Raw genomic sequence first — 27,249 nt, forward strand, 5'->3', positions numbered from 1 at the left:
TGGGTAGTAGGTCTATTTAGCGCAGATCACAATGAAAGGGAACACTTTGAGGACATCTGAAATAAGTAGGCTAATAGATTACTATGTAAAACCCTGCAGTTTATAGGAGTTGATGGCAACTATTTTCAGTTTTGACATGGGGTGGCGCTCGAACATCTCAAATGGTCAATTTTAGTCCACTCTTGCGTAAAACGAGCCTCTTGTCAGCTAATATGTATGTCGTCCTGTATGATCAAAATAACTGTTACAACTAGGCTACTGTATTATAACAATAATGAAAACGAATTAAAAAAGCAGAAACGAAATATGTCTAATTATTTGGGATTTAAAAAACTAGGCTAAAACGAGTGTTTGCCTTTTTCAGATGTAGTCTATATGAAAATGTTCCCATGATGATTTTAGGACTGATTTAAATGTACTTTTGTCTTGAGTTGGACTGTCTGGTATGACTGTGGTCGCGTTCCCCGCTCAGACGTTGCACGCATCAACCAATGGTTGCGTGCTACGTTTCGATGATGTCATCGACTGACAGATTGGTATAACATATGATGTGGTTAGCTGATACTTAAAAACCTTATCCAGGCGTTGTAAGATCTGGCATGTGTTGGCAACGCCTGGGCAGAGGACAAGACCTGTCACTGGAGCGTAACTCATGTTCCAAACTGTGCACCTATTGATGCTCCGCTGTTCACGAAAGATGAAGAGAGTGGATATGTCAATATTTGTTAACGTAAAAGCGACAACAACCGTAACGGTGCGGGGACGTCTGCTTTAGAGTATGCTACTGCAATCAAATATCACGCCTGTATTAGTTCATAGCAGTGAACAAGTAGGCCTATTTGTTCTGCTTGTCAGGTATCTAGTGTTTATCCTTGAATCATAATTCTGGGCCTATATCCAGCTCCTTCGTTTGATTAGAAAATGCCTCTCGTACAGAATCAACAACCCGGAATTCTGACTGAAACTCCTATAGGTATGTGTGTGCAAGATCAACTGCGTGGTTGCAGCAAAAACAATATAGGCTACTTGGTAACGTCGAAGCATATGTTGTGCGGTTATCTGGGTGGGCGACAGCAACATTTTTGTCTGTAGCCTATTGACTGCTGTAAGCTACATTGAACTGTCAGACTGTTTATCTTTGTGTGGTGTTGTCAACATTCTAAAAGGAAGGTACAATTTGACGACGTGGTCATATTGACAGGATAAATCATTTAGATAGGATGTAATACTGACTATGTGGGAATAAAATGTGTTTGACACGAGTAGAGCTGTACATTATTCAAATATTGGAAAGCGCTAGTTTACATTAGCTAAGTAATTGATGTGCTTCTTGCTCACAACCAGCAACGTTATAAACCCAGGGTCGTTACAATATAATGTAGCCAATAAGTGTTTGTGATTCTGTTTTTACTACCTTTTTTTTTTTACTACATTCACACACGTTACGGTTACATTGTATTTATATTCCTTACAAAGTAGTTCCATGAGATGTTATAATCATTAATTAATTACATTGTAGGCCTAATAACACCTGATTCTACATCAGATAATTATTGAAATCATGAAAATCACCAATAGACCTATTGATTCAAATGAAGAATCTAACAAAGACGGGTATTTTCAAAAGGTAGACTACCATGCATCATCACATGCGCTGATGTTAGCGGTGGTGCGCGCTAATAGCGTTTCAATCGGTGACGTCACTCGCCCTGAGCCCTTGAAGTAATTGTTTCCCTTAGTCTGCAAGGGCTGCGACTTTTGTTGCGCGATGGGTAACGATGCTTCCTGGGTGTCAGTTGTCGATGTGTGCAGAGGATCCCTGGTCCAAGCCCAGGTAGGGGGAGGAGAGGGACGGAAGCTATACTGTTACACTGAGTGTACAAAACATTATAAACACCTGCTCTTTCCACTATTTTTTTTATTTTTATTTATTTCACCTTTATTTAACCAGGTAGGCCACTTGAGAACAAGTTCTCATTTACAACTGCGACCTGGCCATGATAAAGCAAAGAGCAACAACACAGAGTTACACATGGAATAAACAAACATACAGCCAATAACACAATAGAAAAGTCTATATACAGTGTGTGCAAATGAGGTAAGATAAGGAAGGTAAGGCAATAAATAGGCCATAGTGGCAAAATGATTACAATTTAGCCATTAAACACTGGAGTGATAGATGAATGTGCAAGTAGAGATACAAAGGAGCAAAAAAATAAAACACAATGGGGATGAGGTATCAAGGATTGGTAGGATAGTCCGTTTTACGAGGGTATGTTTGGCAGCATGAGTGATGTTGCAAAATAGGAAGCCATTTCTAGATTTAATTTTGGGTTGGAGATGCTTTTTTTTGTGTTTTTTAGTTGTTGAATTTTTACTCCTTTTTCTCCCCAATTTCGTGGTATCCAATTGTTAGTAGCTACTATCTTGTCTCATCGCTACAACTCCCGTACGGGCTCGGGAGAGGCGAAGGTCGAAAGTCATGCATCCTCCAATACACAACCCAACCAAGCCGCACTGCTTCTTAACACAGCGCGCATCCAACCCGGAAGCCAGCCGCTACCAAAACCTGCGGGCTTTCCTTCACCCTAGCCAACGTGAGTAAAGAATTTAAATGTGTTAACCCTCGCAAGGCTGCCAGCTCAGACGGCATCCCTAGCCACGTCCTTAGAGCATGCGCAGACCAGCTGGCTGGTGTGTTTACGGACATATTCAATCAATCCCTATCCCAGTCTGCTGTTCCCACATGCTTCAAGAGGGCCATCATTGTTCCTGTTCCCAAGAAAGCTAAGGTAACTGAGCTAAACGACTATCGCCCTGTAGCACTCACTTCTGTCATCATGAAGTGCTTTGAGAGACTATATCACCTCCACCCTACCTGACACCCAAGACCCACTCCAATTTGCTTACCGCCCCAATAGGTCTGCAGACGACGCAATCGCAATCACACTGCACACTGCCCTAACCCATCTGGACAAGAGGAATACCTATGTAAGAATGCTGTTCATCGATTACAGCTCAGCATTCAACACCATAGTACCCTCCAAACTCATCATTAAGCTCGAGACCCTGGGTCTCTACCCTGCCCTGTGCAACTGGTTCCTGGACTTTCTGGCGGGCCGCCCCCAGGTGGTGAGGGTAGGAAACAACATCTCCTCCCCGCTGATCCTCAACACTGGGGCCCCACAAAGGTGTGTTCTCAGCCCTCTCCTGTACTCCCTGTTCACCGATGACTGCGTGGCCATGCACGCCTCCAACTCAATCATCAAGTTTGCAGACGACACTACAGTGGTAAGCTTGATTACCAACAACGACGAGACGGCCTACAGGGAGAAGGTGAGGGCCCTCGGAGTGTGCTGTCAGAAAAATAACCTCACACTCAACGTCAACAAAACAAAGGAGATGATCGTGGACTTCAAGAAACAGCAGAGGGAGCACCCCCCTATCCACATCGCGTGACAGTAGTGGAGAAGGTGGAAAGTTTTAAGTTCCTCGGCGTACACATCACAGACAAACTGAAATGGTTCACCCACACAGACAGCGTAGTGAAAAAGGCACAATAGCGCATCTTCAACCTCAGGAGGCTGAAGAAATTTGGCTTGTAACCAAAAACACTCACAAACTTTTACAGATGCACAATCGAGAGCATCCTGTCGGGCTGTATCACCGCCTGATACGGCAACTGCTTCACCCACAACCGTAAGGCTCTCCAGAGGGTGGTTAGGTCTGCACAACGCATCACCGGGGGCAAACTACCACTGCCTGTTCACCCCGCTATCATCCAGAAGGCGATGTCAGTACAGGTGCATCAAAGCAGGGACCGAGAGACTGAAAAACAGCCATCACTAACATTGAGTGGTTGCTGCCAACATCTCTAGCCACTTTAATAATTGGATGTAATAAATGTATCACTAGTCACTTAAACAATGCCACTTTATATAATGTTTACATACCCTACATTACTCATCTCATATGTATATATTGTACTCTATACCGTCTACTGCATCTTGCCTATGCCGTTCGGCCACCGTTCATCCAAATATTTATATGTACATATTCTTATTCATTCCTTTACACTTCTTTGTATAAGGTAGTTGTTATGAAATTGTTAGCTGACTTGTTAGATATTACTGCACGGTCGGAACTAGAAGCACAAGCATTTCGCTACACTCGCATTAACATCTGCTAACCATGTGTATGTGACCAATAAAATTTGATTTGATTTGAAACAAGGGCTGTTGAGTCTGCCGATAAGCGGTGATTGACAAAGTAGAAAGCCTTGGCCAGGTCGATGAATACAGCTGCACAGTATTGTCTCTTATCGATGGTGGTTATGATATCGTTTAGGACTTTAAGCATGGCTGAGGTGCACCCATGACCAGCTCGGAAACCAGATTGCATAGCGGAGAAGATAGAGTGGGATTCGAAATGGTCGGTGATCTGTTTGTTAACTTGGCTTTCGAAGACCTTAGAAAGGCAGGGTAGGATAGATATAGGTCTGTAACAGTTTTGGTCTAGAGTGTCTCCCCCTTTGAAAAGGGGGATAACTGCGGCAGCTTTACATTCTTTGGGGATCCCAGACGATACGAAAGAGAGGTTGAACAGGCTAGTAATTGGGGTTGCATCAATTGTGGCGGATCATTTTGGAAAAAGAGGGTCCAGATTGTCTAGCCCGGCTGATTTGTAGGGGTCCAGATTTTGCAGCTCTTTTAGAACATCAGCTATCTGGATTTGGGTGAAGGAGAAATGGGGAGGCTTGGGCAAGTTGCTGTGGGGGTGCAGGGCTGTTGACCGGGGTAGGGGTAGCCAGGTGGAAAGCATGGCCAGCTGTAGAAAAATGCTGATTGAAATTCTCAATTATCGTGGATTTATCGGTGGTGACAGTGTTTCCTAGCCTCAGTGCAGTGGGCAGCTGAGAGGAGGTGCTCTTATTCTCCATGGACTTTTCAGTGTCCCAGAACATTTTGGAGTTTGTGCTACAGGATGCAAATTTCTGTTTGAAAAAGCTAGCCTTTGCTTTCCTAACTGCCTGTGTATATTGGTTCCTAACTTCCCTGAAAAGTTGCATATCGCAGGGGCTATTCGATGCTAATGCAGAACGCCACAGGATATTTTTGTTCTGGTCAAGGGCAGTCAGGTCTGGAGTGAACCAAGGGCTCAATCTGTTCCTGGTTCTACATTTTTTTGAATGGGGCATTCATATTAAAGGTGGTGAGGAAAGATATTTTAAAGAATAACCAGGAATCCTCTACTGACGAAATGAGGTCAATATCCTTCAGGATACACGGGCCAGGTCAATTAGAAAGGCCTGCTTGCTGAAGTGTTTTAGGGAGCGTTTGACAGTGATGAGGGCATCAAGCTAAGTTTGTAGGATGGCCGGGATGTTAAGCATGTCCCAGTTTAGGTCACCTAGTAGCACGAGCTCAGAAGATAGATGGGGGCAATCAATTCACATATGGTATCGAGGGCACAGCTGGGGGCAGAGGGAGGTCTATAGCAAGCGGCAACAGTGAGAGACTTGTTTCTGGAAAGGGACATTTTTAGAAGTAGAAGCTCAAATTGTTTGGGTACAGACCTGGATAGTAATACAGAACTCTGCAGGCTATCTTTGCAGTAGATTGCAACACCGCCCCCTTTGGCAGTTCTAGCTTGTCGGAAAACGTTATAGTTAGCAATGGAGATTTCAGGGTTTTCGGTGGTTCTCCTAAGCCAGGATTCAGACACGGCTAAGACATCTGGGTTGGCAGAGTGTGCTAAAGCAGTGAGTAAAACAAACTTAGGGAGTGGCTTCTGATGTTAACATGCATGAAACCAAGGCTTTTACGTTTACAGAAGTCAACAAATGAGAGCACCTGGGGGGTGGGAGTGGAGCTAGGCACTGCAGGACCTGGATTAACCTCCACATCACCAGAGGAACAGAGGAGAAGTAGGATAAGGGTACGGCTAGAGACTATACGAACTGGCCGTCTAGCACGTTCAGAACAGAGAGTAAAAGGAGCAGGTTTCTGGGCACGATAGCATAGATCCAAGGCACAGTGAACAGACAAAGGTAAGGTAGGATGTGAGTACATTGGAGGTAAACCTAGGCATTGAGGAATGAAGAGAGAGATATAGTCTCTAGAGATGTTTAAACCAGGTGATGTCATCGCATATGTAGGAGGTGGAACAACATGGTTGGTTAAGGTATATTGAGCAGGGCTAGAAGCTCTACAGTGAAATAAGACAGTAATCACTAACCAGGACAGTAATGGACACGGCATATTGATATTAGAGAGAGGCATGCGTAGCCAAGTGAACATATGGGTCCAGTGAGTGGTTGGGCTGGCTGGGGACACGGCGATTCAGACAGTTAGCAGACCGATGCTAACAAGCTAACAGTTAGTAGGCCGGGGCTAAACAAGCTAGCAGCTAGTAGGCCGGGGCAAGCTAGCAGTTAGCAGGCCGGGTTAGCAAGCAAGCAGTTACAGACCGGGCAGGTAAGCTAGCAGTTAGCAGGCCGGCAGCTAACAGTTAGTAGACCGGGGCAAACTAGCAGTTAGCAGGCCGGGTTAGCAAGCAGTTAGCAGGGGCTAGCAGTTAGCAGACCGGGAAGGCAAGCTAGCAGTTAGCAGACCGAGTTAGCAAGCAAGCAGATAGCAAGGGCTAGAAAGTTAGCCTTTGGGGGACGTTGCGGTGGGGGTAAATCTGTTTTTTCCTCTTCGTGCGGTAACGTCGATAGACCAGTCGTGGAATTAGCAGGGTTCCAAGTAGCTCTAGGTAGCTAGCAGGCCTAGCTGGTTAGCATAATGGGCCTTCAGCGGGCGTCGCGCCTGAGGGGCCTGTTGAGGTCCTTGGGCAGATTATGTCGGTATTCCAGTCGTAGGGGATCTGCGGGGTTCCATGCCCAGTACCGGCTGTATAGGGGGTCCGGATATTGAAGCCCATGAGTATACTTTGGTGGTAGCACAGGAGCCCTGGCCGGGCTAGCTTCAAGCTAATTGGTGCTTGCTCTGGGATGGAAACGTTAGCCAGGAGTAGTCATCCGGGATTGCGGTTAGCTAGTTGTGAAGATCCAGATGAAAATGTTCAGTTTGCGGTAGGAATCCAGGGATAAAAACAACAGGTCCGTTATGCTCTGGTTAGAGTCACGTTGTTCGAACTGATGAGAGCTTTCCGAGCTGAAGGTTAGCTGATGACCGCTGGCAATGGTTTGCTGACTGATAGTTAGCTGTAGTTAGCTGGCTAGCTTCAGTTGAGGGATTCCAGATCCGAAGTAAATATAAATACTTTAGGAAAAAAAAGCAGATCCACGCCACATTGGGTGAGGCGGGTTGCAGGGGAGTATTTAGATGTTGAGGTTTAGCAAAATAAAGGATATGCAATGAAAAAGATGTAAAACGATATATACAAGGGACACGACAGGACAAAGACGTCTGACTGCTACGCCATCTTGGATTGGATAGACATGGACATATGTTCTCATGTTCTGAGCAAGGACCTGAAACATTAGCTTTCTTACATAGCACATATTGCACTTTTACTTTCTTCTCCAACACTTTGTTTTTGCATTATTTAAACCAAATTGAACATGTTTCATTTTTTACTTGAGGCTAAATTGATTTTATTGATGTATTATATTAAGTAAAAATAAGTGTTCATTCAGTATTGTTGTAATTGTCATTATTACAAATACATTTTTAAAAATCGTCCGATTAATCGGTATCGGCTTTTTTGGTCTTCCAATAATCGGTATCGGTATCGGCGTTGAAAAATCATAATCGGTCGACCTCTAATCAGTATATAAAACACCTCCCTCTTTCCTGTAATTTCCCCTGTCTTTGGTTATGTTACTATGGCCTTTGCTTTTGCTGCCTTTTTTTCCAGTTGCAGGTTTTGGCACATTCATTCCAGCAACATAGCACCCTGCATCCCACTGCTGGTTTGCCTCTGAAGCTAAACAGTGTCTGTTACGGTGCGTGAATGAGGACCCAAAAGCGAATCAACTTAAACAGAGCTTCTTTAATTACCAAACATAGGTAGGCTCAGATGGACCGGCAGATTCCGACAGGACAGGACAAGGTTACAGCAAACATGACGACAGTCTGGTTCAGGCATGAATGACACAAACAAACAAGAATCCGACAAGGACAGGAGCAGAAACAGAGAGAGATATAGGGACCTAATCAGAGGGACAAAAGGGAACAGGTGGGGAACGGGGTGAATGGGTAGTTAGAGGAGACAAGGGACAGCTGGGGGAAAGCGGGGGAGAAAAGGTAACCTAACACGACCAGCAGAGGGAGACAGGGTGAAGGGAAAGGACAGAGACAAGACAACATGACAGTACCCCCCCACTCACCGAGCGCCTCCTGGCGCACTCGAGGAGGAAACCTGGCGGCCACGGAGGAAATCATCAATCAGCGCACGGTCCAGCACGTCCCGAGAGGGAACCCAACTCCTCTCCTCAGGACCGTACCCCTCCCAGTCAACTAGGTACTGATGACCACGGCCCCGGGGACGCATGTCCAAGATCTTACGGACCCTGTAGATAGGTGCGCCCTCGACAAGGATGGGGGGGGGGGGGGGGAAGACGAGCGGGGGCGCGAAGAACGGGCTTAACACAGGAGACATGGAAGACAGGGTGGACGCGACGAAGATATCGCGGAAGAAGAAGTCGCACTGCGACAGGATTAATGACCTGAGAGATACGGAATGGACCAATGAACCGCGGGGTCAACTTGCGAGAAGCCGTCTTAAGGGGAAGGTTCTGAGTGGAGAGCCAAACTCTCTGACCGCGACAATACCTAGGGCTCTTAGTTCTACGCTTATTAGCAGCTCTCACAGTCTGCGCCCTATAACGGCAAAGTGCAGACCTGACCCTCTTCCAGGTGCGCTCGCAACGTTGGACAAGAGCCTGAGCGGAGGGGACGCTGGACTCGGCGAACTGAGATGAGAACAACGGAGGCTGGTACCCGAGGCTACTCTGAAAAGGAGATAGCCCGGTCGCAGACGAAGGAAGCGAGTTGTGGGCGTATTCTGCCCAGGGGAGCTGTTCTGACCAAGACGCAGGGTTGCGAAAAGAAAGACTGCGTAAGATGCGACCAATAGTCTGATTGGCCCGTTCTGCTTGACCGTTAGACTGGGGGTGAAAGCCGGAAGAGAGACTGACGGAAGCCCCAATCAAACGGCAAAACTCCCTCCAAAATTGAGACGTGAATTGCGGACCTCTGTCCGAAACGACGTCTGACGGAAGGCCATGAATTCTGAAAACATTCTCGATGATGATTTGTGCCGTCTCTTTAGCAGAAGGAAGCTTAGCAAGGGGAATGAAATGAGCCGCCTTAGAGAACCTATCGACAACCGTAAGAATAACAGTCTTCCCCGCTGACGAAGGCAGTCCGGTGACAAAATCTAAGGCGATGTGAGACCACGGTCGAGAGGGAATAGGAAGCGGCCTGAGACGGCCGGCAGGAGGAGAGTTACCGGACTTAGTCTGCGCGCAGACCGAACAAGCAGCCACGAAACGACGCGTGTCATGCTCCCGGGTGGGCCACCAGAAACGCTGGCGAATGGAAGCAAGCGTACCCCGAACGCCAGGGTGGCCGGCTAACTTGGCAGAGTGAGCCCACTGAAGAACGGCCAGACGAGTAGGAACGGGAACGAAAAGAAGGTTCCTAGGACAAGCGCGCGGCGACGGAGTTTGAGTGAGTGCTTGCTTTACCTGCCTCTCAATTCCCCAGACAGTCAACCCGACAACACGCCCCTCAGGGAGAATCCCCTCGGGGTCAGTGGAGGCTACTGAAGAACTGAAGAGACGAGACAAAGCATCAGGCTTGGTGTTCTTAGAGCCCGGACGATAAGAAATCACGAACTCGAAACGAGCGAAAAACAGCGCCCAACGCGCCTGACGCGCATTAAGTCGTTTGGCAGAACGGATGTACTCAAGGTTCCTATGGTCAGTCCAAACGACAAAAGGAACGGTCGCCCCCTCCAACCACTGTCGCCATTCGCCTAGGGCTAACCGGATGGCGAGCAGTTCGCGGTTACCCACATCATAGTTACGTTCCGACGGCGACAGGCGATGAGAAAAATACGCGCATGGGTGGACCTTGTCGTCAGAGAGGGAGCGCTGAGAAAGGATGGCTCCCACTCCCACCTCTGACGCGTCAACCTCGACAACGAACTGTCTAGAGACGTCAGGTGTAACAAGGATAGGAGCGGATGTAAAACGATTCTTGAGGAGATCAAAAGCTCCCTGGGCGGAAACGGACCACTTAAAGCACGTCTTGACAGAAGTAAGGGCTGTGAGAGGAGCTGCCACCTGACCGAAATTACGGATGAAACGACGATAGAAGTTCGCGAAGCCGAGAAAGCGCTGCAGCTCGACGCGTGACTTAGGGACGGGCCAATCAATGACAGCCTGGACCTTAGCGGGATCCATCTTAATGCCTTCAGCGGAAATAACAGAACCGAGAAATGTGACGGAGGAGGCATGAAAAGTGCACTTCTCAGCCTTCACAAAAAGACAATTCTCTAAAAGGCGCTGGAGGACACGTCGAACGTGCTGAACATGAATCTGGAGTGACGGTGAAAAAATCAGGATATCGTCAAGGTAAACGAAAACAAAGATGTTCAGCATGTCTCTCAGGACATCATTGACTAATGCCTGAAAGACAGCTGGAGCGTTAGCGAGGCCGAAAGGAAGAACCCGGTATTCAAAGTGCCCTAACGGAGTGTTAAACGCCGTCTTCCACTCGTCCCCCTCCCTGATGCGCACGAGATGGTAAGCGTTACGAAGGTCCAACTTAGTGAAAAACCTGGCTCCCTGCAGGATCTCGAAGGCTGAAGACATAAGAGGAAGCGGATAACGATTCTTCACTGTTATGTCATTCAGCCCTCGATAATCTATGCAGGGGCGCAGAGACCCGTCCTTCTTCTTGACAAAAAAAAAACCCCGCTCCGGCGGGAGAGGAGGAGGGGACTATGGTACCGGCGTCAAGAGCTACAGACAAATAATCTTCGAGAGCCTTACGTTCGGGAGCCGACAGAGAGTATAGTCTACCCCGGGGGGGGGTGGTTCCCGGAAGGAGATCAATACTACAATCATACGACCGGTGTGGAGGAAGAGAGGTGGCCCTGGACCGACTGAACACCGTGCGCAGATCGTGATATTCCTCCGGCACCCCTGTCAAATCACCAGGCTCCTCCTGTGAAGAAGAGACAGAGGAAACAGGAGGGATAGCAGACATTAAACATTTCACATGACAAGAGACGTTCCACGAGAGGATAGAATTACTAGACCAATTAATGGAAGGATTATGACAAACTAGCCAGGGATGGCCCAAAACAACAGGTGTAAAAGGTGAACGAAAAATTAAAAAAGAAATGGTTTCACTATGATTACCAGAAACAGTGAGGGTTAAAGGTAGCGTCTCACGCTGAATCCTGGGGAGAGGACTACCATCCAGGGCGAACAAGGCCGTGGGCTCCTTTAACTGTCTGAGAGGAATGTCATGTTCCCGAGCCCAGGTCTCGTCCATAAAACAGCCCTCCGCCCCAGAGTCTATTAAGGCACTGCAGGAAGCTGACGAACCGGTCCAGCGTAGATGGACCGACAAGGTAGTGCAGGATCTTGAAGGAGAGACAGGAGTAGTAGCGCTCACCAGTAGCCCTCCGCTTACTGACGAGCTCTGGCCTTTTACTGGACATGAAGTGACAAAATGACCAGCGGAACCGCAATAGAGACAGAGGCGGTTGGTGATTCTCCGTTCCCTCTCCTCAGTCGAGATGCGGATACCTCCCAGCTGCATGGGCTCAGCACCCGAGCCGGCAGAGGAAGATGGTAGTGATGCGGAGAGGGAGGCGACGGAGAGCGCGAGCTCCTTTCCACGAGCTCGGTGACGAAGATCAACCCGTCGCTCAATGCGAATAGCGAGTTCAATCAAGGAATCCACGCTGGAAGGAACCTCCCGGGAGAGAATCTCATCCTTTACCTCTGCGCGGAAACCCTCCAGAAGACGAGCGAGCAAGGCCGGCTCGTTCCAGCCACTGGAGACAGCAAGAGTGCGAAACTCAATAGAGTAGTCTGTTATGGATCGATTGCCTTGACATAGGGAAGACAGGGCCCTGGAAGCCTCCTCCCCAAAAACAGATCGATCAAAAACCCGTATCATCTCCTCCTTAAAGTCTTGATACTGGTTAGTACACTCAGCCCTTGCCTCCCAGATTGCCGTGCCCCACTCACGAGCCCGTCCAATAAGGAGAGATATGACGTAGGCGACACGAGCAGTGCTCCTGGAGTAAGTGTTGGGCTGGAGAGAAAACACAATATCACACTGGGTGAGGAACGAGCGGCATTCAGTGGGCTCCCCAGAGTAACACGGCGGGTTATTGATTCTGGGCTCCGGAGATTCGAAAGCCCTGGAAGTGGCCGGTGGATCGAGGCGGAGATGGTGAACCTGTTCTGTGAGGTTGGAGACTTGGGTGGCCAGGGTCTCAACGGCATGTCGAGCAGCAGACAATTCCTGCTTGTGTCTGCCTAGCATCGCTCCCTGGATCTCGACGGCTGAGTGGAGAGGATCCGAAGTCGCTGGGTCCATTCTTGGTCGGATTCTTCTGTTACGGTGCGTGAATGAGGACCCAAAAGCGAATCAACTTAAACAGAGCTTCTTTAATTACCAAACATAGGTAGGCTCAGATGGACCGGCAGATTCCGACAGGACAGGACAAGGTTACAGCAAACATGACGACAGTCTGGTTCAGGCATGAATGACACAAACAAACAAGAATCCGACAAGGACAGGAGCAGAAACAGAGAGAGATATAGGGACCTAATCAGAGGGACAAAAGGGAACAGGTGGGGAACGGGGTGAATGGGTAGTTAGAGGAGACAAGGGACAGCTGGGGGAAAGCGGGGGAGAAAAGGTAACCTAACACGACCAGCAGAGGGAGACAGGGTGAAGGGAAAGGACAGAGACAAGACAACATGACAGTGTCGGTCCCTGGATGGGAGATCAGATTTAGTTGGAAGTGGTGAAAAATATGGGGAACATTTATGGGGACATGAGGGGAAAAACACTGTAAATGTTTTTGTCTGACTCATGAAAATGAAAAATATGTGTGTATTTTGAATATTTTTTTCACGTCTGAAAACCACGTGTTTTTTCACAGGTTTTTTTTATGATTTCTGGATGATTTAATATGAAGTTGTCAAGCCTGTTACTTTATTTGGCACTTAATGTAGTCATTTTTTAATTTAACGTTTACATTTTAGTCATTTAGCAGACACTTATCTAGAGCGACTAAAGAGTAGTGAGTGTATACATCTTCAAACTTTTTTTTTCTTCCACACGGGTCCCCCATTGGAATCAAACTCACAACCCTGGCATTGCAAGCGCCATGCTCTACCAACTGAGGCACACGGGACCATAACCTCTTAAGATGTCTTTATGACAGAATGTTAAAATTAGGTGACAAAAATATTTATTACATTTTTTTAAGGTACACTACTCAAAAGGCACTTAATTGGTGGAACGACCCAGCTAACCAAAACACACTCCTGTTGAAATTACCCTATCCATTGAAGAGGAGTGCGTAACACAGGGATACTACAGTCAAAATATATTTAAGTACTTTGTCTACTAGTCTACTGTTCATACAATTCAACTAAAATGTTTCATGGCAGGAGTTAAGTTTTCAGGAACACTTTCAGTAGCAAAAACTGGTCTGTTAAATTACCTGTATATTGAATGGATATAGGAGTATATTGTCTAACGCTGTGCATGTCTTCCAGGATCATTCAAACAGAGGAAACAGAAGTCCATCATGGTCACTGTGATGTTGCTCATAGTGTCTGTGCTCATCCTTGTCTTTGGACTGGCAGCCACCACCAGGACACAGAACATTACCGTCGGTGGCTACTACCCAGGAGTCCTTGTAAGTAGCAGTCTAACATCTTACTGTCTTAGAGACATACCTCAATGAAAAGAGGGTAACACCACGAATGCATTATGATGCAGTTATAATGCATCGCAAGACTTGTCATGAGTATATGACCCTCTTGCAATGTCTTATAATCATCTCGATCCTGACTACATACCAGCCATTTTGAGTCAGTTGAAATGTTGATACTTAGAGAGACATAACTTGTTATAAGTTTGATTATTATAATACATTATAAAGATTCACACATGCTTATACATTCATACATGCTTATATGTTATTATAATAACAAGTTAGAAACAAGACATTTCTTCACATGAAAAATTCAGTTATTATTTACTATTCTATTCTACTCTAAAGCGTGTTATACCTGCAGACGTCAGGTAAAGTGTTACCGAAAGGGTATTCCATACAATCAAGGGTAATATCCTCTGGCTGATGTAAGCTGTGTTTGACCTCATTTTCAGTGCTAATTAATGATGGTCTCCCAGAGGGAGGATTTTCCCCCATATTCATTATTTAGCATTGTTGTCATTAGAGGCTAAAATATATGTGATCACCTATAAAGTGGCTTCAGAGACCCCATCTATATAACCCTCAGCATTCTGCCTCAGGAGAAACTAACTGTGTTGATCCTATAGACATGATATTCTATAAAAATAAGAAGCTCCCTAACAGGAAAAATAAAGTTCCTCGATTATATTCAGTGTGCATGATGACTAGGTTGTCTCTAAGAATAAATAATGTATGGTTATTCATCTGAAAAAGACCAGTGAATCACATTTCAGGTACAAGAATAGGGCAGGTATTGAAGAACAATCTATAGATCAAGAAAAATGTTATTGTGAGACTTGTATTAATAGAGCAGAGACTGGTTGTACTTTCATTACATCATTCTTACTGGGAGATCGATGCCACGATCATAGATATGGGCCCTGTTTAAATACTTCAGAAATGCATCCAAATCAAAATCACATTTTATTGGTCACATAAACATGGTTAGCAGATGTTAATGCGAGTGTAGAGAAATGCTTGTGCTTCTAGTTCCGACCATGCAGTAATGTCTAACAATTTCACAACAACTACCTTATACACACAAGTGTAAAGGAATGAATAATAATATGTACATATAAATATATGGTTGAGCGATGGCCGAACGGCATAGGCAAGATGCAGTAGATGGTATAGAGTGCAGTATATACATATGCGATGAGTAATGTAGGGTATGTAAACATTATATAAAGTGGAATTGTTTAAGTGACTAGTGATACATTTATTACATCCAATTATTAATTATTAAAGTGGCTAGAGATTCGAGTCAGTATGTTGGCAGCAGCCACTCAATGTTAGTGATGGCTGTTTACCAGTCTGATGGCCTTGAGATAGAAGCTGTTTTTCAGTCTCTCGGTCCCAGCTTTGATGCATCTGCACTGACCTCGCCTTCTGGATGATAGCGGGGTGAACAGGCAGTGGCTCGGGTGGATGTTGTCCTTGATGATCTTTTTGGCCTTCCTGTGACATCGGCTGGTGTAGGTGTCTTGGAGGGCATGTAGTTTGCCCCCAGTGATGCGTTGTGCAGACCTCACTACCCTCTGGAGAGCCTTGCTGTTGTGTGCGGAGCAGTTGCCATACCTGGCGGTGATACAGCCCTACAGGATGCTCTCGATTGTGCATCTGTAAAAGTTTGTGAGTGTTTTTGGTGACAAGACAAATTTCTTCAGCCTCCTGAGGTTGAAGAGGCGCTGTTGCGCCTTCTTCCCCATGCTGTCTGTGTGGTTGGACCATTTCAGTTTGTCCGTGATGTGTACGCCGAGGAACTTAAAACTTTCAACCTTCTCCACTACTGTCCTGTCGATGTGGATAGGGGGGTGCTCCCTCTGCTGTTTCCAGAAGTCCTTGCTTTCCTTGAAGTAATCACAGATCTGAATTGGTTGGATTTAGAGTTGCACATTTTGGGGAATATTCAGAGGTGGAAACTTTCTTTGGGAATATATGGGAATTAACATAAATATATGCAAATTAATATGAATGCAATTTAAAATTGTCACGACTTCCTTCGAAGTCGGTCCCTCTCCTTGTTCGGGCGACGTTCGGCGGTCGACGTCACCGGTCTTCTAGCCATCGCCGATCCACCTTTCATTTCCCATTTGTTTTGTCTTGTCTTCCCACACACCTGGTTTCATTCCATCAATTACATGTTGTGTATTTAACCCTCTCTTCCCCCCATTGTCCGGTATTGTTTATTGTAAGTGCTCGTGCACGTTATGTCTGGTGTGCGTCGGGTTTTGTACCCATTTATTGATTGTTATGTTTTTATGTTTTTATGAATAAACTGCACCGTTGCTCTCCTGCGTCTGACTTCTCTGCCGCCAGTATGCACCCCTTACAAAAATGTAGATGTTTTCTGCATTGGATATATTTACCATGTCATATGGAGACAGAAACATAAACCTTTTACCTCATCATAGAGACATAATTACAAATGATTAAATCCTTCCAATAGATATATCTAAAATAAAAATGTTACGAATTGAACTTTAATTAAATGAGTTGACTCTTCATGGGATGATTTATTTTGAATGATCCCCAATGATCCATTGCATCTCCCAAAAATGTTTTCAATATACATCTGTAAAATTATAGTCTAGAAACTAAAGCTTTCATTGTCTTCCTCTCAGGCTTCCATGTCTACTCCCTGGACCTCCTCAATGTCCACCTCTTGAACATCTTCACTGAACATCTTCACTGTCAGGCTTCATCTTCACTGTCATTTTCCAACCTTGTATTGGTCAGGATGGCTCGTTGTCAGGCTCAAAAAGCCTCAAATTTGCCCAGATGGCCACCAATTTTCCAACCCTTGTATTGGTCAGTCTGTTGCGTGCTTTGGTGTGTGTGTTTCCAAACAAGGACCAGTTGCGCTCTGAGGTGGCTGATGTTGGTTAGATTTGGAGGAGGATGGAGGCAACGGGGGAAAGAGCCTCAGATCCACAAAGTCCCTTCCACCAGGTGGCTGATCAGATATGTTGGCATCTCCACCCCAAAGCCCTTGCTTGGAAGTGTACTTCGCCAGACTGCCAAGAACCTTGCCCTCATCCAGGCCAAGGTGGAGAGACACGGTAGTAATGACACCATAGGCCTTGTTGTTCTCTGCATCAGACAGGATGCTCTTGTACGCTGCAGAGTGTATTGGCTTCAGGCAGAGGTCTTCACGCCTTTTGATGTATTTCAGAACTGCAGTTTCCTCTGCTTGGAACAACAGTGAAGTGGGCAGGGCAGTACGGATTTCTTCTCTTACATCTGAAAGCGGAGTCTGAACATCAGACAGAATGGCATTGTCTCCCTCAATCCATCAATGGCTACCTCTATAGATTTCAGGCTGCTTACCACTCTCTCCCAAAATACATCATCCAGGAGGATCCTCTTGATGGGGCTGTCCATATCGGCAGACTGTGATATGGCCATTTCTTGGAGAGACTCCTTCCCCTCTAGGAGACTGTCAAACATGATGATAACACCATCCCCACGGATGTTGCTGGGCAGATTCAATGTGGTGCTCTTATTCTTCTCACTTTGCTTGGTGAGGTAGATTGCCGCTATAACTTGATTGCCCTTCACATACCTAACCGTTTCCTTGTAGAGTGTATCCATTGTTTGTATCCATTGACACTTCAGGCTGAGGAGTAAGTTTCACATCCACATTACATGTGCTACACTTAGGTCAAGGAAACATTTCTACAGAATTTGAACTTGGTCATTTTCTATCACAATAATTGGGGTTGATTATTTCCGGGGAAAAGTCAGTTGGGTGAACTAAATAGAAGGACCATTTCCTGATCCTGAATGAGTCAACAGAAGTGAAGTGTTGTGTTCTATTTGCTGTTGGTCTTTATTACCATTCAAATTAATTTCCCATTTAGTCTGGTTCGACTGGTGACCTAACAACATTGTGCTCTTTTTTCAGCTGGGCCTAGGCTCCTTTCTCGGAATCATCGGAGCCCATTTGATAGAAAATAAGAGGCAGATGGTAAGAGTATTTATATTACGCCTGCGCTTCCATATTCATTTCTATGCCACACCTCTATAGCTCTCTGCAGACAAACACAGCCAATAACCCAATTCAATTCGTCAAGCTACAATCACTTGACATTGATAGGCTACGCCCAAATTGTGGTCTTCATGTGGCATGGGCACAGAAACACTGCTACCTTCTTTAGCAGAATGTCTCAGTTGGCTCACAGGGATTTTAGCATGGCTGTCAGAACATGTATCTTAGGGCTTCTTGCGAGATGCAGCCAGAAATAAACATGGGTAAGAGGAGGGGGACAGATGTCCACGCAGGAATGTATGGACGGAACTGCAGATGAGAGCCGTGGGGTGTTGCCAGGGGCGTAGCTACTAGCCCCCTAGCTCCCGAAATGAAGAATGAGTGTGTAGCTTGTCAGCCTTTACACACAAAAACTGGACGAGGAGCAAATAGCTAACAGTAGACAACAAACATCCAACGCACCATCATGTAAAATAAATAAATGTACAGCATTAGATGCAGAACAACAAACACAATGATTTATTCATGGAATGTTCATGGAATATTTCCCTTGATTTGACTTTGCTATGGAAGATAATAAGACAAAGGTCTGAGTGGATAACACTTTGCTTCTCTCGTCACTCTTTGTGTGTCTTCCAGCTGGTGGTGTCCATTATGTTCATCAGTTTCGGAGTGGTGGCTGCCTTCTGCTGTGCCATTGTGGACGGGGTGTTTGCAGCAAGACGCATTGTGAGTACCAGTAACAAACACAGCGAGTAAGCCTAGTTCTAAGCAGCAATCATACAGAAGACAGATGCACAGATACCATGCAGTCATATGGAATGTCACTGTTTCAGTGTTATTACATAGTAACCACACCAATAACTGATTTAATATAGAATCTGACCATTGCCACATGATGACATCATTGTTTTGTACATTTTAAATTTTCCATGAGAAATGATTATTTTACATACAGGTTACTTACGCATAGATTATGATACAAGTTCATTTGCATCTTGTGTTGTTGGAGTGTATTCTGCTGGTGTGGTTGATGCTGTTCAAATCAAATCAAAGTTTATTTGTCACGTGCGCCGAATACAACCGGTGTAGACCTTACAGGGAAATACTTACTTACAGGCTCTAACCAATAGTGCAAAAAAGGTGTTAGGTGAACAATAGGTAAGTAAAGAAATAAAACAACAGTAAAAAGACAGGCTATATACAGTAGCGAGGCTACATACAGACAATCATTAGTCAGGATGATTGAGGTAGTATGTACATGTAGATATGGTTAAAGTGACTATGCATATATGATGAACAGAGAGTAGCAGTAGCGTAAAAGAGCGGTTGGTGGGTGCAGATAAACAATGCAGATAGCCCGGTTAGCCAATTCTGAGGGAGCACTGGTTGGTCGGCCCAGTTGAGGTAGTATGTACATGAATGTATAGTTGAAGTGACTATACATATATGATAAACAGAGAGTAGCGGCAGCGTAAAAAATAGGGGTTGGGGGGGGCACACAATGCAAATAGTCCAGGTAGCCATATGATTACCTGTTCAGGAGTCTTATTGCTTGGGGGTAAAAACTGTTGAGAAGCCTTTTTGTCCTAGACTTGGCACTCCGGTACCTCTTGCCATGCGGTAGTAGAGAGAACAGTCTATGACTGGGGTGGCTGGGGTCTTTGACCATTTTTAGAGCCTTCCTCTGACACCGCTTGGTGTAAAGGTCCTGGATGGCAGGCAGCTTAGCCCCAGTGATGTACTGGGCCGTACGCACTACCCTCTGTAGTGCCTTGCGGTCAGAGGCCGAGCAATTGCCGTACCAGGCAGTGATGCAACTGTTTGGGGATATGAGGACCCATGCCAAATCTTTTCATTCTCCTGAGGGGGAAAAGGAATTGTTGTGCCCTCTTCACGACTTTCTTGATGTGTTTGGACCATTCTAGTTTGTTGTTGATGTGGACACCGAGGAACTTGAAGCTCTCAACCTGCTCCACTACAGCCCCGTCGATGAGAATGGGTGTCACACCCTGACCATAGTTTGCTTTGTATGTTTCTATGTTTTGTTTGGTCAGGGTGTGATCTGAGTGGACATTCTATGTTGGATGTCTTGTTTGTCTGTTTCTGTGTTTGGGCCTGATATGGTTCTCAATCAGAGGCAGGTGTTAGTCATTGTCTCTGATTGGGAGCCATATTTAGGTAGCCTGTTTGGTGTTGGGTTTTGTGGGTGATTGTTCCTGTCTTTGTGTTTGTTACACCAGATAGGGCTGTTTTCGGTTTTTAACGTTTTCTTGTTTTTTTGTATATTGTTCTATTTTCATCTTTATTAAAGATGTATCACAATAACCATGCTGCGTTTTGGTCCGCCTCTCCTTCAACAGAAGAATCCCGTTACAGAATCACCCGCCAAAACAGGACCAAGCGGCGTGGTAACGGGCAACAGCAACAGCGGCGCAAAGAGGAATGGACATGGACGAATTGGACAGTAAAGGACCCTGGGCACAGCCAGGAGATTATCGCCGCCCCAAAGAAGAGCTGGAGGCGGCGAAGGCGGAGAGGCGCTGGTATGAGGAGGCAGCACGGTGGCGTGGATGGAAGCCCGAGAGTCAGCCCCAAACATTTCTTGGGGGGTGGCACACAGGAAGTGTGGCGAAGCCAGGTAGGAGACCTGCGCCAACTTCCTGTGCTTACCGGGGGGCGAGAGAGACCGGGCAGGCACCGTGTTATGCTGTGAAGCGCACGGTGTCCCCAGTGCGGGTGCATAGCCCGGTGTGGTACATACCAGCTCCGCGTATCGGCCGGGCTAGAGTGGGCATCGAGCCAAGTGCCATGAAGCCGGCTCTACGCATCTGGTCTCCAGTGCGTCTCCTTGGGCCGGCTTACATGGCACCAGCCTTGCGCATGGTGTCCCCGGTTCGCCTGCATAGCCCAGTGCAGGCTATTCCACCTCGCCGCACTGGCAGGGCGACCGGGAGCATTCAACCAGGTAAGGTTGGGCAGGCTCGGTGCTCAAGAGCCCCAGTGTGCCTGCACGGTCCGGTCTATCCGGTACCACCTCCACGCACCAGCCCTCCGGTGGCAGCCCCCCGCACCAGGCTGTCTCTCCGTCTCATCCCTACAGCCTGTCCAGTGCTTCCGGAGCCTTCCTCCTCTCCAGCGCTGCCGGAGTCTCCTGCCTGTCCAGAGCTGCCAGTCTGCAAGGAGCTGCCAGTCTGCAAGGAGTAGCCAGAGCTGCCAGTCTGCATGGAGCAGCCAGAGCTGCCAGTCTGCATGGAACAGCCAGAGCTGCCAGTCTGCATGGAGCAGCCAGAGCTGCCAGTCTGCATGGAGCTGCCAGTCTGCATGGAGCAGCCAGAGCTGCCAGTCTGCATGGAGCAGCCAGAGCCGCCAGTCTGCATGGAGCTGCCAGAGCCGCCAGTCTGCATGGAGCAGCCAGAGCCGCCAGTCTGCATGGAGCAGCCAGAGCCGCCAGTCTGCATGAAGCAGCCAGGATCTGCCAGAGTCGTCAGCCAGTACGGAGCTGCCCCTCTGTCCCGAGCTGCCCCTCTGTCCCGAGCCGCCCCTCTGTCCCGAGCCGCCCCTCTGTCCCGAGCCGCCCCTCTGTCCCGAGCTGCCCCTCAGTCCAGTGGGGTCATTTAGAAGGGTCGCCGTGGTTAGGAGGCCACGGAAGCGGACAATGTGGCGGACTAAGACTATGGTGAAGTGGGGGCCACGTCCAGCACCAGAGCCGCCACCGCGGACAGATGCCCACCCAGACCCTCCCCAATAGGTTCAGGTTTTGCGGCCGGAGTCCGCACCTTGGGGGGGGTTACTGTCACACCCTGACCATAGTTTGCTTTGTATGTTTCTATGTTTTGTTTGGTCAGGGTGTGATCTGAGTGGGCATTCTATGTTGGATGTCTTGTTTGTCTGTTTCTGTGTTTGGGCCTGATATGGTTCTCAATCAGAGGCAGGTGTTAGTCATTGTCTCTGATTGGGAGCCATATTTAGGTAGCCTGTTTGGTGTTGGGTTTTGTGGGTGATTGTTCCTGTCTTTGTGTTTGTTACACCAGATAGGGCTGTTTTAGTTTTTTTCACGTTTTCTTGTTTTTTGTATATTGTTCTATTTTCATCTTTATTAAAGATGTATCACAATAACCATGCTGCGTTTTGGTCCGCCTCTCCTTCAACTGAAGAATCCAGTTACAATGGGGGTGTGCTCGGTCCTCTTTTTCCTGTAGTCCACCACCATCTCCTTAGTCTTGGTTACGTTGAGGGATAGGTTGTTATTCTGTCACCACATGGCCAGGTCTCTGACCTCCTCCCTATAGGCTGTCTCGTCGTTGTCAGTGATCAGGCCTACCACTGTTGTGTCGTCTGCAAACTTAATGATGGTGTTGGAGTCGTGCCTGGCCATGCAGTCGTGGGTGAACAGGGATTACAGGAGGGGACTGAGCACGCACCCCTGGGGAGCTCCAGTGTTGAGGATCAGCGTGGCAGATGTGTTGCTACCTACCCTCACCACCTGGGGGCAGCCCGTCAGGAAGTCCAGGATCCAGTTGCAGAGGGAGGGTCTACTGCTGTTGTTTCTTTACTGATGTGTAAAACCTAATCAGTAGGATAAAATGTGGATATGATGACTTTGTGTTGCGCCCCAGGACCTTAGACCCTACTACGCCGGTCGCTGTGATTTCCACGCCAATTCCAAACCCTCTGTTGATTATGAAGATGTGAGTGCACACCTCATCTCACCATTTTGGTTGGTTTAAAGTTGTTTAAATGTTGCCTTAGAGTTGAAAATCCATCAGTTTCACATAATATAGAGCATGATCCATATGCATTACCTGTCATAACAGTGACTATCTGTGTTAAATCTAGGTTCACTGCCAGACAGCATCCCGGGCTACCTGTAACTTACGTGTGAAATCCAATACCTGTTACTGCTGTGACCTCTACAACTGTGGCAAGTGAGTTTGCTAAGCCTCCTTCGTTGTTTTGATTATTTTTCTGCCTGAGGGGCAGCTAAACTCAGCTCAATTTTGTTTGATTATTTACTTGTTTGCCTCAAATGTATACACTTGTTGTTTTAGTGTCTTTTTAGTAGCTTTAAGGTCAACACTGCTTATGTTTCAGAGAACACCCTCTTTTGGGACATGCGAATAAAGATGTTTTGAAAAAGTTGAGGAAAACGTCCATGATTTGGAAATAGGTCCCTTTCTTTTAGCCCCTTGTGAAACATTATTGTTGGTGTGGTTGATTTTAAGAGTAGCTGTGTATAAGTCTTCCTGCTTGGAATCCACCATGGGAATGATTGGATGCCCTGCCCTCACTCCTACATGAAGACCAATCCTCATACCGGTTTCCCCCAACTCTCTCTCTCTAGTAGCTGTAGCTACAGTAGTTCCCCCTTTCCAACTTGATTTGAAACTGTCATCCGTTTTACAACCAAAGGTGCACTTGTGTTCATTTCTATGTTGTTGATTTGGGATTTATGCTTGCCTGTCATTTGTCACACTGAATGTCGTAGGCATTACACATTTCTCTTTAGCCTTGCATCTCAATAAGGTGGTTCTTACTTCTGTCTTTACTCTTTCTCCTCCCTGATCTCGTCCACCCACCTCTCCCACACACTGGTCCAGCCGTGTGGAGCTTATGGGGGGCTACCATGAGTACACGGAGGTGGGGAGCTGCGAGGACGTGGTGCACCTCCACCACCTGCTGTGGTCCGCCATCATTCTCAACATTGTCGCTCTCTTCCTGGGCATCATTACCGCCGGCGTGCTAGGAGGTTTCAAGGACTTGGTGAGATGAGCAGCAGGGTTGTATTTATTAGGGCACATCCTAGCATAACATTTTAAAGCGTTTTTCAACAGACAAAAGGAAAGCAAGCGGTTATTATTAGACAAGTCCAGGTATTCCCCCCCCCGGATGCAAATTCTCAGTATATGTGGCCCTTAGTGTTGCCCTTTGTGACGTGCACACACCATGAACCACAGGTATCAGTATTGCTCATTATTTTTTTGTGTTTTGGACAGACGCCCATGTTGACCCCTGACTCGTGTGAATCAGAGCCCCTTCCTGCAGCCTCTTTCCCCTTAGAGTTTCCAGCTCCCAGCACCCCCCCATTCAACTCCTACCTCAACACTGCCCCCTACCTGCCACCCTACACTGCCTACGACCTGCAGGTAATATACTACTAATACCCATCATACATTATCCCCCACATAGCCACAACTAACATGAATAATGCATTAGGACTGAAGACTAACATGAACTATGTGTGGGTAAGTCAAACTTTTGATGAGATCACGCATTTATGTCAATGGTAAATATGCACAAATTCAAGTTACACTGGTGGATTTCAAGTTAAGATTCTGTCCTTACTGCTTGATCATAGGATGAGTACTGTACAAACTCAAGTCATCTGTCTTGTTTTAACTCCGGCTCATCTTCTCACTCCCTTCTCCTCAGGGCTCCAGCATGATGTTCCCTGACTCTTCTGGCCTGTCTGATGACTCCCAGTCAGGGGCTAGCCGCATAGGGGCCAGCCGCATGTGGCCCACCCTGGTCCCCCCAAGCTACTCTCCCCCTTACTCCCCCCCCGATGAGAAGCCCCCACCATACAGCCCCTAGGAGAGTGGCTGGTCCTGGGAAAGAACAGGGGAGGGCATCCAGCATCATCTCCTCTTTTGCCAGCTGCAGTAACAACAATGGGCAATGATAGGTGTCGGTGGGCCTTGAATATTAACCTGTTTGAAAGAGAACTGCTGCTACATCTGGTGCTCCATACCGTTCTAAAGCAGCCAAGCCTGCCTGGGCTTTGTTGTGTATACAGAGACAAGGAGTTACTGGAAGAAAAAAATAGCATGCGTCACTGATGTGACTAGAAGCCCGTGCCATTTGTCATAGGAGGGCTGCAAGGTTCATTCATCCCCCAATAAGTATAGCCTGTTAGGATTCAGTTCAGCCCAACCTGGATGGAGTGGGGGATATAACAAGATGCTGCTTGCCCAACACGCTTTTCTCAGCAGACTCTCTGTCGATGCCAGTTCGCTCCCTACATCTTTCCCTTGGCCTTAACTGTTCTATGTTTGCAGGGGTCTGGATAGGTATAAACAGTGTATTGGGGGATGTAAACATCCTATCGTTTACACCTTAAAGTTCTGCCAACATCGAAGAGTTAGAGCCAAGGTGCGAATCGGCTGTACGTGTATCGAAAACAAGCTTACCTCGCTCAAGGGATCGGGATCAGCTGTACGTGTATCGAAAACAAGCTTACCTCGCTCAAGACACCAGGACTGCTTACAGTCGTGGCCAAAAGTTTTGAGAATGACACAAATATTAATTTCCACAAAGTTTGCTGCTTCAGTGTCTTTAGATATTTTTGTCAGATGTTACTATGGAATACTGAAGTATAATTACAAGTATTTCATAAGTGTAAAAGGCTTTTATTGACAATTACATGAAGTTGATGCAAAGAGTCAATATTTGCAGTGTTGACCCTTCTTTTTCAAGACCTCTGCAATCCACCCTGGCATGCTGTCAATTAACTTCTGGGCCACAGCCTGACTGATGGCAGCCCATTCTTGCATAATCAATGCTTGGAGTTTGTCAGAATTTGTGGGTTTTTGTTTGTCCATCCGCCTCTTGAGGATTGACCACAAGTTCTCAATGGGATTAAGGTCTGGGGAGCTTCCTGGCCATGGACCCAAAATATTGACGTTTTGTTCCCCGAGCCACTTAGTTATCACTTTTGCCTTATGTCAAGGTGCTCCAAAATGCTGGAAAAGGCATTGTTCGTCACCAAACTGTTCCTGGATGGTTGGGAGAAGTTGCTCTCGGAGGATGTGTTGGTACCATTCTTTATTCATGGCTGTGTTCTTAGGCAAAATTGTGAGTGAGCTCACTCCCTTGGCTGAGAAGCAACCCCACACATGAATGGTCTCAAGATGCTTTACTGTTGGCATGACACAGGACTGATGGTAGCGCTCACCGAGTCTTCTCCGGACCAGCTTTTTTCCGGATGCCCCAAACAATCGGAAAGGGGATTCATCAGAGAAAATGACTTTACCCCAGTCCTCAGCAGTCCAATCCCTGTACCTTTTTCAGAATATCAGTCTGTCCCTGATGTTTTTCCTGGAGAGAAGTGGCTTGTTTGCTGCCCTTCTTGACACCAGGCCATCCTCCAAAAGTCCTCACTGTGCGTGGAGATGCACTCACACCTGCCTGCTGCCATTCCTGAGCAAGCTCTGTACTGGTGGTTCCCAGTCCCGCAGCTGAACCAACTTTAGGAGACGGTCCTAGCGCTTTCTGGACTTTCTTGGGTGCCCTGAAGCCTTCTTCACAACAATTCATCCGCTCTCCTTGAAGTTCTTGATGATCCGATAAATGGTTGATTTAGGTGCAATCTTACTGGCAGCAATATCCTTGCCTGTGAAGCCCATTTTGTGCAAAGCAATGATGACGGCACGTGTTTCCTTGCAGGTAACCATAGCTGACAGAGGAAGAACAATGATTCCAAGCACCACCCTCCTTTTGAAGCTTCCAGTCTGTTATTCGAACTCAATCAGCATGACAGAGTGATCTCCATCCTTATCCTCGTCAACACTCACACCTGTGTTAACGAGAGAATCACTGACATGATGTCAGCTGGTCCTTTTGTGGCAGGGCTGGGCTGAAATGCAGTGGAAATATTTTTGGGGGATTCAGTTCATTTGCATGGCAAAGAGGGACTTTGCAATTAATTGCAATTCATCTGATCACTCTTCATAACATTCTGGAGTATATAGAAATAGCCATCCTACAAACTGAGGCAGCAGACTTTGTGAAAATTGTGTCATTCTCAAAACTTTTGGCCACGACTGTACAGATGTGCCTTATCCATATCTGTCGACTCTCAGAGAAGCACCAGTTATCCTGACCAGATTAGAAGCTCGCCACCTTGGACAATGAGGTCTCCTCCCTCTGACTCGCACCTCAGTCAGTGTGTTTCTCTCTCTCTCTGTTTTCTATGAATGCTTCCTGTCAAAAGTGGCACCGTGATTGCTCCTTATTTTTTGCATCACATTTAAGTGGCATGACACTGGTGTCGTGGTTTGGGAATGGTTTGTCTGATTCGGGACTGATTGATACGCCTTGGTAATGTCACATTGAACCAGTATTAACACTGTTAGATTGCTTTCAAGCTGAACTTTTAGTGTATTTCCATTAGGACCAAAAGCGTGCAATTTACTGTACATCATTAGAAATATAATCTGTAACGTTGCTTGGACATATGTAAAGGTACACAATTGTATCTCAAAGTGTAATGTAAAATGAAGGTTTTG

At 46.7% G+C, this 27,249-nt stretch overlaps 1 protein-coding gene across 1 annotated transcript; it reads left to right on the top strand.

Annotated features, from left to right (window-relative positions):
- Positions 1-571: 571 nt before the first annotated feature.
- LOC110505177 (transmembrane protein 255A) lies at positions 572-25,349 on the top strand. Its single transcript, XM_036970096.1, has 9 exons — positions 572-973; positions 13,769-13,911; positions 17,879-17,941; positions 18,602-18,691; positions 22,582-22,653; positions 22,802-22,890; positions 23,533-23,725; positions 23,959-24,108; positions 24,395-25,349. Exons 1-9 carry the CDS (start codon positions 922-924, stop codon positions 24,554-24,556), a joined length of 1,014 nt encoding a protein of 337 aa, XP_036825991.1. The 5' UTR covers positions 572-921; the 3' UTR covers positions 24,557-25,349.
- Positions 25,350-27,249: the final 1,900 nt, after the last annotated feature.

The sequence above is a fragment of the Oncorhynchus mykiss genome, chromosome 31 (assembly GCF_013265735.2).
Source record: "Oncorhynchus mykiss isolate Arlee chromosome 31, USDA_OmykA_1.1, whole genome shotgun sequence".
Taxonomy (NCBI): Eukaryota; Metazoa; Chordata; class Actinopteri; order Salmoniformes; family Salmonidae; genus Oncorhynchus; species Oncorhynchus mykiss.

Coding starts and splice junctions, on each gene's coding strand:
- LOC110505177 (XM_036970096.1), top strand. CDS start 922: ATGCCTCTCGTACAGAATCAACAACCCGGAATTCTGACTGAAACTCCT. Junction 17,942..18,601: donor TAGAAAATAAGAGGCAGATG/GTAAGAGTATTT, acceptor TGTGTCTTCCAG/CTGGTGGTGTCCATTATGTT. Junction 24,109..24,394: donor ACACTGCCTACGACCTGCAG/GTAATATACTAC, acceptor CCTTCTCCTCAG/GGCTCCAGCATGATGTTCCC.